The sequence below is a fragment of the Cryptomeria japonica genome, chromosome 3 (assembly GCF_030272615.1).
Source record: "Cryptomeria japonica chromosome 3, Sugi_1.0, whole genome shotgun sequence".
Taxonomy (NCBI): Eukaryota; Viridiplantae; Streptophyta; class Pinopsida; order Cupressales; family Cupressaceae; genus Cryptomeria; species Cryptomeria japonica.
The window spans coordinates 433,330,471-433,346,628 of NC_081407.1; the positions used below are offsets into that span (position 1 = coordinate 433,330,471).

Here is a 16,158-nt window from a genome sequence, read left to right on the forward strand (position 1 = left end):
ATGCTGCATTTCCCGCTGAACAAGTGGAAGAGAATGGCTTAGCCGCCTGTATGTTTGTAATTCAGTTTTGTCCTCTCACTGAGCAAGTGGTTGAGTGATATTGTCCTCTCGTTGAGATATGTGATTGAGTGATAGTTTTATTTAAAAGTCCTCCCGATGCATAAGCGGTAGAGTGATTTGGTTCTATTATGCTTTGTTGCCTTGGCTGGTTTACCGCCAAGTTTGTGTTCTTCATCCCGCTGAAAAGTGGAAGGGGTTGGTTTGCCGCCCAGTTTTGAATTGCATTGTAATTTCTAGCGGATTAGAGAGATAACGAACCCCTTGTCACCGTATGCTCTCACCTTCCCACATTGGGCTCTTGGTGATGAGAAAGTGGAAGGGTTACTTTTCAGTGGCATTGGAATTATATTTCCTAACTTTAATGGGTGCATTGTAATACTGTTGTGCTTGAAAACCGAAAAAAAAAAGTGGGCACATTACATCGGGGGTGACGATAGAGTTTATCATCTATGGTTGGGAGGGCAACACTGTGTCATTGCTCGTGGTAAATCGAGGATACAAAAAATCAACATGGTATCAGAGCGGGTTCCTTCTATAGAGCCTAACCGCTTGAAGGTAGATCCTGTGCTCTCAAGGGAAATTCAATCAAAAACAATTGTAGATTTAAGATCTCTTCTAGATCGAAAGGCGACTATAGAGGATAATGCAGCGATTACACTCGCTGACCTTCGCCCTTCACAGTGGCGTTGGTTAGGCATCTAAACAAATCAAGTGGCAATTAGGGTATCGAGTCTCCCTAGGCCTCGAGAACAAGTATGATGGCCCAAAATCCTTTGCTTCTGAAGTTCCGTGGGGAAACGCAAACAACCACCTGTGCAAAAAGTTGCCTACTGCCCAGTCATAGGATTTCGCCCAAGATTTCAAAGCTCGACATTGTCAGCGTTGAAAGATGCCAACTTGTGATTCGAACTCAGGCTGCTGTGGCTGGAGAGGTTTCTGTGCTCGTTACAAATTCTTTGAAGAAGAAGAAAGGGCTAGAGACGAAGCCCGTAGCCTTGTGGAATTGGTACTTGGATTGGCTTTATCAGCACAAGGAGCTCGGATTGTATATCGATGTCCACTGAATCGGGTTTACAGATGAATTCATGGAGGTGATCGAACCCAAGTTTCAAAGCGCTTTTAAGGCCTTGGAAGAGCTTGAGGTTGGTTCGATTGCCAATCCGGACGAGGGCGGCATGGTCGGGCATTATTGGCTTAGTAAGTCTAGTATTGCTCCCAATCCTAATTTGCGGCAGCAGATTGATAGAATGCTTGATGCTATCTGCAAGTTTGCTGATGATGTAATCAACGTCAAGGACGACCTCTCTGCTAAGAGCATCGCCCTATTCTTGTTGCTAGCTTCCCAGTGTGAATTCACTTTGAATTTGGTTTTGGAAGAGTTGCAGAAGGGTCCATGGGCGGTGCAGATGGATGCAAGAGCTGCATGTTGCACTAGCACTACTCTCAGCGTGGTCGGTTGGGGCTTGTGTGCCTGACACTGCTGCCAGAATTATGCTTTTCATTGGTGGTCCCTCTACCCAAGGTTCAGGCATTGACGAATCTCTATTCGAGGAAGGAAAATTGCTTGCATTTCTTCGTAGAGGAAGAATCAGCATTCAGAGGGAGTCTGACATATCGTCAGAAGTAACCTTGGATGAAGATGTCAGAAGGTTGATATTTGCTTCAGAGGGAGCCACGTCATCATGAAGATTTGATTAATGCATTTTTCTTTGTGATGGAGAAATTTGAGGTGAAAGCCCTCGCTAATGAGTTCTTCTCTGAGAGAGAGAAGTTCGTGGTGCAATCCCTTGTTAATGAGTTCTTCTCTGTGAGAGAGAAGTTCGAGGTGCAATCCCTTGTTAATGAGTTCTTCTCTGAGAGAGAGAAGTTCAAGGTGAAATCCCTTGTTAATGAGTTCTTCTCTGTGAGGAGAATTTCGAGGTGCAATCCCTTGTTTAATGCATTCTTCTCTATGAGAGAAGTTTGAGGTGCAAGCCCTTGTTGTGCATTCTTCTTTGTGAGAGAAGTTTGAGGTATCAACCCTTGTTCCACCCTCTACGAGTAGGTATGGTGGATGTCATGTGAGAGACTCCATGACTTGGCATTTGTGCTTATTCACCCTCTGGGAGTAGCCATTGTGAACCTCATATTGAGGTGACAACATCATGTTGAGCGACTATGTGATGAAGCACTTGTGTTTACTTACCTTTCCATACATGGGAGTAGCCATGGTGGATGTCACTATGTGATTCAGATATTGAGAAGGATTCCTCCCTAGCCAAGAGGGAGTGTTGATGTTTGTAGCTATGGTTGGATTCCTTCTATGGCCGACATAGCTAATATAATTGTCTAATTGGTCTATCGGCCTTAGACAATTATAGGTCTGATTTATATTCATTTTTGCTAAGCATAATTAAGGTCTTAGTGCATGTCGATTAGCATCTTGCTTTAATAGTAATCGATTGAGGCTGACTTGGATGTCCGCCATCTCTTTGTATTGAGACGTGTTGCTTAGGAGAGGGTTGACTCTTGGAGAAAAGGCATAAGCGGTGCATTTAAAGGAGATCGAATCTCCATTCATATAGATATACACTCAATCATATAGCAGATATATATATTGAGAAGAGATGTGCTCGGGGGTGACGATAGAGTTTATCGTCTATGGTTGGGAGGGCAATGCTGTGTCATTGCCCATGGTAAATCGAGCATACAAAAAATCAACAAACTGAATATTATGAAGTGGGTCACTTTATGAGAGGGAATATTTATGAGCAAAAAGAGATTAATATTTAAAATAAAGTGATTTTATAATAGATATTCCAGAAAGTTCTAGGAGGGCTTTATAAGGAGGTTATGAAAGTTCATTTGATCATTCTTGACTTTGTTATTTTTCTTGGAGAACTTTGCTTTCAGTTTAGTAAGCCCTAAGACGCAAAACCATTGGTTTCTTCTTGGTTGATTGGACAAAAACCCAATTCAGCCAACCTCGGTGGATTCATGCAAGATTCACAGGTGCAGCTAATGGATTGGATTGGCTTTGGTGGTGCAAGATTCCTCACTAGCTAATTGCAAGTGAAATCATACAAGTTTCACACTAGTTTCGAATGATTGAAGATTGAATAATTTATCAGAGGTTTGCAGGTAAACAATAAATTATTATTTTTACTCCAATTGATAGGTGAAGGATTATTATCAGTTTGGGCATATTCAAGGAGTGCAAGATTGGGATAACATGATAATAAAGATGACATATCTTTGTGGGTGATAGTTTTTGGTAATTTGGGGGGATTTAAGTTTGATAGCTGGCTGCCATTTGAAAAGACAAGCTGGCATGAGACTTTCTAGGAGGTATGTGGGTTTTTACACTCTCCATTCTTATTGCTATTCCTCTTCACATTGGGTGCTTCTTGGAAGGTGTTTGTAGATATTGAAAACTCCATGTTTGCTGGCCACTACAGGTTTGGGAAGGTGTGACAACTTAGGATCCCCTCTATGCTTGGCGCACCTTATATAGAGGTTTCTTTGCTTATCGAAAACAACTCCAGATGGCTGGTGTAGGTATTGTGACCGTAATGCAAAAGGCATGCAGCATATAGAAGCCATTTGGAGCATAGATTGATGCCCTTGAAGGTTCTGAAATCAATTGGAAGTTTAGTGGTGGGTTTGGGAGTGAGTACATACTACCACCAAACAGTTGAAAGGGCTGGAATATGAAGTTATATGTTAATATTTTGTATGGTGATACTCAGAACAGCAAGTGATGATATTGTTATTGACAATCTTTGGAACGAATGGCAAGTGTTTGATGTATTGCTTCTGAGTTTAACGAATGTTGAATGTAGTAATTAGTCGCAAAAGTTAATGTTATAAAATTTTCTCATTTACTCAAGCACTTATTCAGAAAACACATTCAGAATTTGCAAATTTTGAACCCAATGTCAAGTGTTTGACAAAATGCCAATGCAAAGAAATCGGAAATTTTAAGCAAAAATCAGACCAAGATTATTTCAGTGGTAATAGAGCATGCATTGTCTGTGGTAATTGCAAATTTTCAAGTATATTTCAGTATGGGATATTACAACAACACATTACTTGACTTGCTTGTAGTGTGGAAGATGCACTTCCTCAACCATTGTTCATTTTATTTTTTTGGTTTGCTTTAGCAACACATTGTGCAACATCAAATTCTTTCCATGCTTAGGAATTATACTTTTATGCTTCACTTTGTTGATGTGGTTTTTAGCACAATCGACCACAAAATAAAATACCAAATGTATTCTATCCTCTCTTGATCAAAATCTTCTTGGATGCTAAATGATGTGATCAACCAAGACGACTCCAAGGTTTCTTTAGTCACGTCTTGACATGTGGATAGCTCAATTGGTTGATGTGATTGTTAGTAATCCAAGGGGACTTACGTTGAATGCATGAATGTTGAACGCTTGGATGTTGTTGGAACTCAGATTTTAACTACTTGCTTGGAAAATAAAAGAGCAAAAGAGATAAGTTTAGGAAGACTACGCTACTCCTAAGAATGCAAGAGACAATGGACGATTGGATGAAATTCAACTAAGCTCTGCTTTGCCATCAACAAACAACTCCACAAAGCTAGTGCGATCTCCTAAGGTGGGAATGTGATGTTCTAATCACTATCAACAACAAAGATACTATCAAGGCGATGCATATCAAAGTGTGAATAGCAATTGAAGTTAAGCTCATTTAAGAATTCCAGTTGACCACACAAGGCAAACTTACAATCGACAAGTCACTAGTGGTATGGATATATGAATTTCATCATTAATCATTCTTAAGTCATTCACAATTCCTTTCATTCATCTAATCAACATGAAAGCAAATGAGAATTTGAAACCATGCAGCTTGTTGAAATAACACATTTCACCATATCTTCAATGAAAAGAGTATATCCATTTACAAGCCTTAGCAACAATTTCTTCTTCTCCTACTCTATTTTAACTGCTTGCTATCTAACATCTATCAACTATTCGCTATTGTTGAACTATTAACTATTTCTAAACTATTAACCTTTACAAATGAGAGAGAGAAGCCTTTTATAGTGGACAGGATTGATTTCAGTTCAATGGCCAAGATTACAAGATGAAAACCCTAATTAGGGTTTGTTACAACAAACTTTTCTTAGCCAATGAGAAAATTACACTTAGGTTCAATATTGAATGTGAACCAATAGAAAATGGGAGTAGGTAGCTCAAAGTTTGTGCCTTCATATGATGAGTCGGGTGCATTGCATCTGGACATGCTAATGTGGAACTTCCTAATTGGGTGAGTAGTGACTGGGATGCCACCTCAATTTGCATTGTAGACTTGATACTTTATCATGAATGGATGTTGATGCCTTAATGTAATATCTTTTGATACTCAACATTATCGAGCTTCGACACTAATGATGATGAAGGCATGTTCCCAAATTATATCATGTTGTTCAAGCTAATCTTCTAACTTTGATTAACTCTTCTGAAACTATCCTCTTGAATGTCTCAATGCTGAAAGCCATGAAGGTGCAAAGTGTATATATTGACTTCCTCTTAGTCTTGAATCTTGATATTGGCTTGGAGTTGTGATGATGTTGACTTGCCCTATAATTAGAAAATTCCTTGTCTTGAGTGTGTGGAACATGTCTTTGTTGTTTCTCCTTCATCCTTATGCTCCATGTACTTCATTGCTAGTCTCAAACCTGAAAAAGAAAGAAAAAAGAAAATGAATCATATTGATGAATGAAATCCATATGTATATACAATAAAACTGAGAGTAAGAGAGATTCATGATAAACCAAGGAGTCTTTACTAACTTTTCATGCCTTAAGCATCTCATCACAAATCTAGAAATGGCTCTGAAAATGCCTCTGCAAGCTTGAAACTTACACCAAATCATGCCCTGAAAATGGTGAAGATGTCTTCAAAATCACACCAAATCAGCCTTCACAAGCTCGTCCAATGCTCAATCCATAAACTTGCCACAAAATGGAAGGAATTTACTCTAGGAATCTGATGAAATTCGCCTAATATCTGCTTGTGAAATTCGTTCAGGTCTGAGAAATGAAAAAAACTTTCAAAATTGGATGATAGAAGGCCTTAACAAGTTTGCAACAGGTCTGGTTTCAAGTTTGCCCTCTAAATTCGCAGATCTGCTCCTTCATTTTGTTCTCAGAATCGGCTCATGAATAACTTTAAAATGAACGCATCTACATTTTATATGTGCTTTATTCTAAAAGACACATCCTTTCACCATAGCCAAATTAGGCTTTTGTTTTTAAATTCTTCATTCTTCTAATGTGATGGACCAACTTGTTTTAAAATGTTTTATTTTATTAGTTTTTATTTTCAACAGCTTTTGTTTTGAATGAAATGTCTCCTTTAAGAGGTTGGTATTCCTTATTCACATTGGTGCCAGCTCATTCTCATATCTTGGTGGATCAAAGTGGGGTCGGTCTCCTTTTTGAGTGGGACCCTCTTTTCTTTGCTGTCGCTGATTTCTTTTCATGCCCGTTGAATGCTTTAGGAGGGGAGGTTAAATGTGTCGCGAGGGAGAGGAAGGGAAGGATGTGGGTGAAGGAGATGCCGCAGTGGAAAGGAAGGAAGGAAGGTGGGGGGGGGGGTCTTGAATTGAGATGGGCCATGGTAGAAAGGGAGTGAGGGATGTAAGGATGAATGTGCCGCAGTAGAGAGGAAGCAAGGAAGGTCGGTGGAGATAAGATGTTGCGTGGGAGAGGGTATTAAAGGATGGGATAAAGGTAGTGGTAGGGGTTAGGATGTAGGATGGAAGGGTAGGTTTAGGCTAAGTAGAGGGTGGTTTAGGATAGGATGTAGGCTAGGAAAAAGGTAATTAGGGAGTGAAGGTGGGAGTTGGGGATAGTTAGGTGGGTAGGGAAGTAGTAGTAGGGGTAATGAATTAAATTTAGGATATGTTGGGGGGAGAGAAGGATAGGAAGGTAGGTAGCTAGGGGATAGAATAACATAGGAAGGTTAAATGATGAAGGATGTAGAGGGTGAAAGTGATAGTTAGGATGGGATGTCGGTAGTGGTAGGTGAGGTTATGAAGGGTGGAAGGGTAATGTTATAATGTAGTGAAGGATGGGGTTCAGAGGTAGGTGGTTAGAAGATATGGCGAATGGGAGTTGGGGAGTAGTGCAAGGTAGGGAAGTGAAGAAAGTTAAAGGATATAAGGTGTGGGTAATGTGGATAGGTAGGTTAGGAAGGGATGGAGGGTTAGGTAGGTGAGGTGCAAAGGGATATTTAGGTGTGAGGTGATGAAGGGCATGGGAGGTATAAGGGGTAGGTTAAGGTGAAGGTTATATGGAGGATATGGGATAGGATAGGGGAAGAAGTTGTGAAGGAAAGATGCAAGGGTGGATAAGGTAGAGGGTAAAGGATATGGGGTGAAATGGAAGGAAGTGAAGGGAAGCGGAAATGGAAGGAAGGGATAAGGGATGTAATATAGAGGATGAAAGAAGGGGGATGAGTGTAAGGTAAAGGATGTGTGGTAGAATGGAGTGTAAGATGAAGGTGAAGGAAGGATGTGGGTGGAAGGAGATGGATAGATATGAAGAATGTGGTGAGGGCTTAAGGGATGGCAATGATGAAGGATAAGAGATGCAGGATGTAAGGATGGAGGCTGGAAGGGATGCCATGGGGAAGGAGGGGTGAGGGTCAAGGAAGGAGTGAAGGATGCGGGATGAAGATGGACAAAAGGATGGAAGGTGATCAAGGACAAAGGTGAAGTGGAAGAAAGGAAGGGCAAACTCCCTCTCGTGAAGATTTTATACTTGAATTTCCTTTAGGAAATCCAAGGAAAGCCATTGATATTCCAAATTTCACTCTTTCATACATCCCTTACCTATCAATTATCATTATCCATTGAAATACAAATTTGCTTGAGGATTATCAATTATCTTGATCCTTTATCATGGAATTCATGTTTGGACACGACTTGCAAACTGCATTGCATCGTCTTCCAAGTAAGAGGTTAAAAGTTCCAAAACTACTGCTAAGCTAGGCAACTGAACCAAGACAACCACTCCAAAAAGAAAAAAAGTAGGGGTCCCCATTTGCAATGAGGCGATGTGTGAAAACGTCACAACACACTCCCCGACATGTATGCACATTTTTACCCAATGACATTGTTATTACTCAACTTTCAAACATTTAAATACTAGTTGTCTAATTAGCTTCTCCACATTTTAAGCAAATCATTTTTGAATCCATCACTTTTGTGCCCTCCTCCCTCTTTGTGAATGGAATTTCAGTTTGCCTTGGACCTTTGTGCAAAACTTGAGCATGCACATTTTCTCCTTTTGTATGTATGTTTCTTTCTCTATTTGACTCTAACCTTGCCTCTTGCATTCTCTTGTCTACAAGACATGTCTACTTTGAGTACGAGATGATATGCTTCCTCATAGGATGCGCTCATAGAAAAACTATTTTGTCTTGAATTGAGATGTGCAACGTATTCACATACTTGGAAACTTTGTGTGTGCCATCTTTTATGTGACTAGCTTGCATGTGGAGTCTATAGAACTCTTCCATATACTCTTTCAAATGTATAATTTTGGTGCAAATTTTGAAGTGTTTTGAGCAAGTCCATTGTGTAGTTCTGCACATTAACTTTCCCTAGAGCTTAGTGACCATTTGATCCAAATTTGAGACATTCTTCTTATCCTTTTTGGTGCTTGTCATTAATGAAATTCCCATCACAATGCAACATGTCCACCTAAACTTTGTGCTCGTGAACTTAACTCTTTGGGGGTGCTTAGTTGTTGAAAACTCAAAATATTTGTCCAACTTTGTTATCTAATCTATCAAGTGTTTTGGGTATAAGCTTCTTGAATAGTTTGGAAGATTAAATCCCTTTTTGTTTTCAGCTCTCATTGTGGCTTAGGAAAACATATTCTCTATAGTGACTTCCTCATCAAAATTAGTTGTCATGTCTTTTTGTGTGGCGATATGTTTCCTCTAATTCTCATTTATGCCCTTTGTCATGACTATTTATATTCTTTGTGCGATCCCCATGATATTGAACCTCACCTAAAGGGCTCTCATCATATACATCAGGTTTGTCAAGCGCAATCCTTTGGCTTCTCTTTTGTTTCCTATTCCATTTCTTCCTTTGTGTGCTATATCGACTTTGGTCCACCTGCAACGTTTCATATGCACACATGTACTTTGCTACGGAGTTCACACAACGCGTACTCATAGGACTTGGCTCTACTTTGATACCACTTGATGTAACCCGCAAGTAGGTCAAATGAACAACTAGCTAACAATTTGCTCATAGTTAAACAATTAAGCACTTGGGAAGGAAGAAGAACAAAGAATTTGGAAAACACACTTATATTTACAAGAAATATATATCCTGTGGGCTACTCCAAAATGTATGGAACCCACCAAATTATGCTACACAACCAGCAATATTCAAGCTACTTGCAGAGGCTATATGCAAACTCCTTTTGGGTTTAGTTTTGGGCAACAGATTTTTTGTTAATATACCTGTGTTTCTGGTGATCACAATAGAAAATTAAAATTGCATATATCCATTAAGGAGGGATCAGGAAAGATTTCTGTAATCTCATTTTTAAATAATCATATGATTTGTCTAAAATAATGTTCATTTTAATTTGAGAAGATTTAAATGTTGCAAGAAATTGTATGTACATTTGCTCTGGGTTGTCTGATTTCTATCCTGTAATATTCATGTGCAAATTGCAGGTGAGGTCTTGGCTGAGGAATATGTTTTAGAATATGGGACTGATCGACTTGAGATGCATATAGGAGCAGTACAGCCTGGCGAACGTGCCCTTGTTGTTGATGATCTGATCGCAACTGGAGGAACCTTGTGTGCAGCCATGAGGTTGTTAGGTGAGAACTTGCTTTGTGGAACTTGGTAGATATATACATGCACAATGTATCATTTATAACAAATATCATCAGTTGTTTTTGCCCCTGCGCTATATACTTTCTTTGAAGTTGCAGTCATTGCACTGCAATATCAATAAAAAGAGACAGGTATATGTGTCTGTGAGAGTGTTTTTGTATAAAATAGATTAACTCTGCGTTACTACTGAATATCTTTAATTGCATGATTGATCTATGTCTGATCATAGATAGTCATGATATGCATCATTGGTTTCTCCTCCTTAGGATAAATTCAGGGTTCTCACTAAATACCATGGATGAAGATTGGAAAAAATTATTCTTGACAAACCTGGGGATTAATATTTCTTAAAGCACATAAATGGTGAAAGCAATCCTCACCTGTTAGGAGTAAGTCTGCACTGTTGACATCATATAAATTATCATGTAGACATTTTTCACCGCTAGTTTTTAGAAGCTTATCGAATCTTTGGCGTTCTTCTTTCAAACTTATGGAGCTATGATGAGTTTGACTCATATATAATTATGTTCTGAATTTTCGCTCCTTCAGCCAACATGCCAAGCTGGATATTTAAAACTAAAAGAAAGTTTCTTTGAGCAAGGCATCTTATCTACAAGCACGGGTTTTCTATTTACTAACTATTTAGGAGATTGAATTCTAATAAAATCAAGATGTCATTAGTGTTTTGGTTAGTAGGAAAGGCAAAACCAAGGGGAAAAGATCTTTGATTGTATTTGATGAGCACACTGTTATACAGAGAGGGGATGGGGTGTTGTGAATCGGTATAAGTTAAACTTTTACTTTTTTAAAATCCAACAACCATGAAAATAGAAATCACACAAGATCTACCAACTAAGAGACAAGATTTACGTGGAAACCCTTTTGGGAGAAAACCACGGAGAAAAGACTTCTTGGATCTACTATCCAAATCCAGCTAATAATGAAATTCTCTTTACAAATCTTCGTAGGCACTAACCCACTAGAGACACCAATCTGCACCACTAAGCACCAACTTAGCAAGAGACACCAATCTTTTCTATTAGGGGGCACCAAACTCCAAATGAACAGAAGTTTCGTCTTCTTGATAATTGCTTCTTCAAAGCATAATAATCATGTGAATCTCCTCCACAAAATTATGTTTATAAGTCTTCTTGTAAATCTGCTAATAAATCTGCTATAAATCTCCTTGAAAGTATGCTATAAATCAGAAAGGTATTTCTTTAATTGCTTGCTATCATTTACCCCCTCACAACTTCTATCTATACCTTCCTTATGCCTCTTCACCCAAGAAGAGTCAGCCCAAATAAAAACAACAAATTTAATTTTTAATTTCACCCAAAGGGGTGAATCTCCATGCATGGTCGGGCCATAACAAAGGTGGGCAAAATTCACCAGTGTGGGCGCCATAAATTAGATTTAATTTTTCATTTTTTACAAGAAATGTGGATGCCAAAAGTGCATAGGTCAGCCAGCCCATCAAACTCAAAAATTTACATCTAAAACTCAATGAAGATTTCCTTTTTTGTTTTATCCTTTTTAGAATTTATCTCTAACATTAATGTACCTTTGATAGTGGCAATATGATAGCAGTGTTTTTTCTCTATACTCCTTTGACATCAATGACAACAATATTTCCAACAGTTTATGCCAATCGGATGATTTCAGAAAATACTGATTGTATTTAAATATTTTCTGTTTTGCATAGAATCGACTGCATGTATGTGAGCAATCAGGTGAAATACCCACCATTTTTTTTAGTGTTTTGAAGTGAGACAAATTAAAAGGGAACTTAACCTAAATCTATGAAATAGTTAAGAAATACACATATTTGATAATAAGAAGCCAGTACCCAGGACTTGAAGAAATCATCATTGTTAGATGAAACAAACATTTACAAGTCAATTGCATGTCTTTCAGGAATTAATTCAGTTTACATTTTCCCTAGATCAACCTATAAATTGTACATTCTAGTGCAATCATTTGTTGGAAAAAGGAATTATATTTTGCATTTTCTATAATAGAAAATATGGAATTGCAGTTTAGCTACATAAGCTTTATTTCTAGCCTGATAATGGTTTAACTTCCAGGGAGTTGATTCCACATTGATGAAATAGAGCAGAAAAATGCAAGTAGAGGTCATGCTGTTTTAGAAAGAATGTAAGAAAGAAACGAAAATATATTAATGCCCACAATTAACCACAAACAGATCAACTGGACTGGAACATACAACAGGTACAATAGAAAAGGACTAGGGAAAATAAAGGATTTCCTAGACCAAAACAAACACAAACGTTGGCTAACCAAAAACGGGGCAAATCTGCAAAGCAAGTACAAATATAAAAAAGGAGGTGGAAAACCCTGCAAGGATAATAAACCAGAAAGTCCATCCAGGTAAGGAACCAGAATCCTCAAGTGTCCGTGTTCCCAGATGCCTTGGAGGAGCAAACATCAATCTCATTAGTCACAATGGGAGTACCAATGCGGAGACTGGTAATGCTTATTGGGGAGGGTCCAGAGCTAAGGGGTCAGGCTGGACAACCCTAGGAAGTAGCCAATGTTGCATAGAACCCCCTCTAACATTTGAGGCCAAAGAACTGTGGTAACGGGAAAAAAGCTGGCAATGCCAGCTTAGCACAAGGATATACACCATAAAACAGAAGTGAGAAAAGGCTACAAATGCCGGATGATTCATGACATACAACCACAACTACTATTGTTGCATTCTGTATGTCTAATACTTTTCAAATTATGGTTTTGTTTCATTCTTATGTGTTGTACCTGGAATATGGTCATTTCTTTATATTTCATGAGATTGCTAGTGTAGAAACCGTTTGTTTAACTCTGCATTCCTTTAAGGTCAGTTTGTATATGATGGATTTGAACTTTTTAGATAATTTATTCGTCTAATGGGTGTTGCAATTAACAGCTTCTCTCTATGAATCCAAAATTGGTTGAGCTGATTCATGGTTGTGTTAATATTGTGTTCTTAAGTTAATATTCAATGCATTGATGTCACGTTTATGTTGAATAGACATTTTTTTTTTGCATGTTGAATAGACTTTTTATCAGAACATACTCATTATCTTTAAGTTTGAAAAGATATTCCTAGTTTTCTGGTAGAGGCTTTTATAGTCTATCTGAGACTATAAATCCGTTATGGAATTTGGGGTCCTGAACTAATAGCATGTAAATGTCAAGAAGCTTTTGAAATTGTTGTTCTCAATCTGCTTGTATTCTATGAACTTATTCGCATGAGAGCTGTATCTCTTTGTATGCATTGATCAGTTTTCATTCCTTGCAATTGCAGAGCGTGCTGGTGCTGAGGTGGTAGAATGTGCCTGTGTCATTGGGTTACCCGAGTTGAAGGTTGGTTTGTCAAACTTCCGTTCTCATCATTTTTTTGTTAAGGATAACTGGATACATCACCAGGCCTGGAGCAGTTCTAGGGATGAACAGGCCGTAGTCATGCACATGTTATTGTACACACTTGTCTGCCAAGTTGTGGGTTGCTTTGTTCCAAATTTGAACTTGAGTTACTCTCTTTACAAGTGCACCATTTTAGCATTGAAACACAACAGCTTGGACCTCATTAATCCTTTCTAGAATTTGGTTGATGAAATATTATGCTGATATCATTGTATTTTTGTACATATGACCAAAGAGATTTCCATATGTTTTTGCATTTTGTTATTTCAGTCTTATATATCTAGCATTTTCAAGGAATGCATTTTGAGTGTCATGCTAAATTGTTTGATTTTATCTGTATCTTCAAATTGTGAAAAGAATCTGAGTTGATTAATCCATGAGTATCATATACACACTTGATTTTCTTTTTTAACCACTGCCTAGATATGGATGAGAAGCCATGAGAGATTGTCCTATAGGGAATTTGACAATTATAAAATTTATGCTTTCATGGGTGGTTTCATAAATTAGAAGGAAAATTCTACTTGTCAATACTATGAATACATAGGTAGATATCAAACCAAGAAGAGAGCTATTATCTTAGAGATCGGATTTTGTAATAATAATATCATGACCTATACATTATTTGAACAATGGAACATTAGTCCACTAGGCATATGACATTCTAGAGCTTTTAGATCTGTGTTCACTCTCCTATAGTGAGGCCTTTATGGGCACCGCATGGTGATAGTAGGCACCTTACAGGTTTTGAGATATGAAAGGGCCCATTAGTATTGATGCATTGGAATTGATATGTGGTTTGTCATAGAGAAGCAATGAATCTGCAAAGACGTAGATATCTGGCCAATTTGGAATACTGTGTTCACAACTTCCACAATATAGGATTTGATATGGTAGTATGTTGCATAGAAACCCTAGATGGAAAGGGAGTCATGCACATATGAGGTCACATGTGTTGATTATGAGTGAAAGGATATGGAGGAAACAAAACTACATAAGAGACCTCATTATCCTAATGAGGACGTGAAGAATGTTAGGGAGGAGACCATATAGATAGGATATAGATTGATATGCTGATGATGATCTGGTTAAGATAATGAAAAATTATAAACAGAATGAAATAACATAAGAGTTGTGAATGGAAATAAAATGAACACTGACATATGGTTTAATTTGTGGGTGCAAGAACGTTAATTGAGTGGATCCTCATGGAGATGGGCCAATGTGACATTTTAAATGGGGTACTTTCAAAGCATGGCACTGTATATATGAGGGATCCAATGACTACTTTAGTCAGGAGGCATGATGTTAGGAATTTGAAGCCACAAATGCTAATTCTACATAACCTTCATGTGAGAAAATATGGTAGAATAGTATATAGAATCCATCATACAAAAATATAGCAAAACATAAACATAGATGACAATAAATATATCTCGGAAAAACCCTTTCGAAAAAACTTAGCCTCCAAAACACTACAATTTCAATATATTATATCAAGAATGAGATTACAATACATTTATAGTTATCCATATAGGACATTAGCGACATCAAGCAGCCCAATCACGTTCCCCATGTGATCGATCCAAAAGCATAAGGTGTAACACATCCCATTCCATGCCTTATTCAAGATGCTATCACATATGCAACCTCCTTGAGATGCTCTTTGGTGCATACTCATACCCCTCGTGCTTGATTTTATACAACAAGCTTGCAAAAGACCGCTAAGTGTTTTTATATAAACCATGTGCTCAGTAAGCCATGACTCCCAAAATTAAAAACATATCAAATGTCACATACAATTTATAAGTGTCCCTATCCTAGTGTGGTGTGCACATCTTAAAATGCACCGCAACAAAATAAGCATATTACATTACAATGCAAGGTGTGCAACATACCTTTCTCAACATTCTCCCACTTGTTGTATTTAATGCATAAGAAGTTATGGATAAATTCAAACATTTAAAGAATGATTCCCATAGCTAGTTTGCACGATAGAGAATTCATTGTGCTCACATGCTCTAGCTAAAACATCAGCTAAGTTGACCACCATTTTAACCAAAACCCTCTCATCCTCCATGCAAATGCATGAAAGGTAAGATGCTAGCAAAGGTGTTAACACACTATCAATAGAAAGATTATTGTATCTTGCGTCAACTCAATATTTGAAAAAAAAAAAAACACCAAATCCAAATGGTAACAAATAAGTTTGAGTAGATGCAATTACTTGTCTAGATAGCTAGAACAATGACAATTACTAATTGCACACACACAACTAATTGTACCACAAATCAAGATAAACAAACACACTAGTGGACATTCTACTATCCAAATCCAATTCAATATGCAATCTCAAGTTTCTACATATACATTTTCTTGCACAAAATTTATTTCCATTAATAATAAACACAAACATACAAAGGACTTGAAGAACTTTGTACTATAGTCCAATAATACATATACCTCCCTAGGATTCCCAGTACTTGGGAAAAGTCTAGTATGGTGCTAACTATAGCATTCAAAATTCCACCAATGCACATAAGAAGGTTGCGGCTTGTCTTGAAAATCATCTAGCATCAAAGAACATATAATGGTCTCACAACAATAGACCACGAAGTTAAAATTTATATGGGCACATAAATTTTCCAACATAGCTCAAGCACTTGTGGAGATACAGATTTAGGTGACGTAAATGCATATAAGAGAGGCCTTTGTGGTTTGCTTATAAGAACTTTAGAGGCTTACTATACTTTGAAGGTGGATCTCGTATCTTGAAATTCTTCGTGGTCT

The 16,158-nt window shown here is 37.9% G+C and overlaps 1 protein-coding gene across 2 annotated transcripts in view; it reads left to right on the forward strand.

Annotated features, from left to right (window-relative positions):
* Positions 1 to 16,158, forward strand: part of LOC131068490 (adenine phosphoribosyltransferase 3) — a 95,633-nt gene that overhangs the window by 62,597 nt on the left and 16,878 nt on the right. For both annotated transcript variants that reach the window (XM_058003678.2, XM_058003677.2), the window contains exons 4-5: positions 9,777 to 9,926; positions 13,250 to 13,308. In XM_058003678.2, coding sequence (XP_057859661.1) covers positions 9,777 to 9,926; positions 13,250 to 13,308 — 209 coding nt within the window. The remainder of the gene's footprint in view (positions 1 to 9,776; positions 9,927 to 13,249; positions 13,309 to 16,158) is intronic.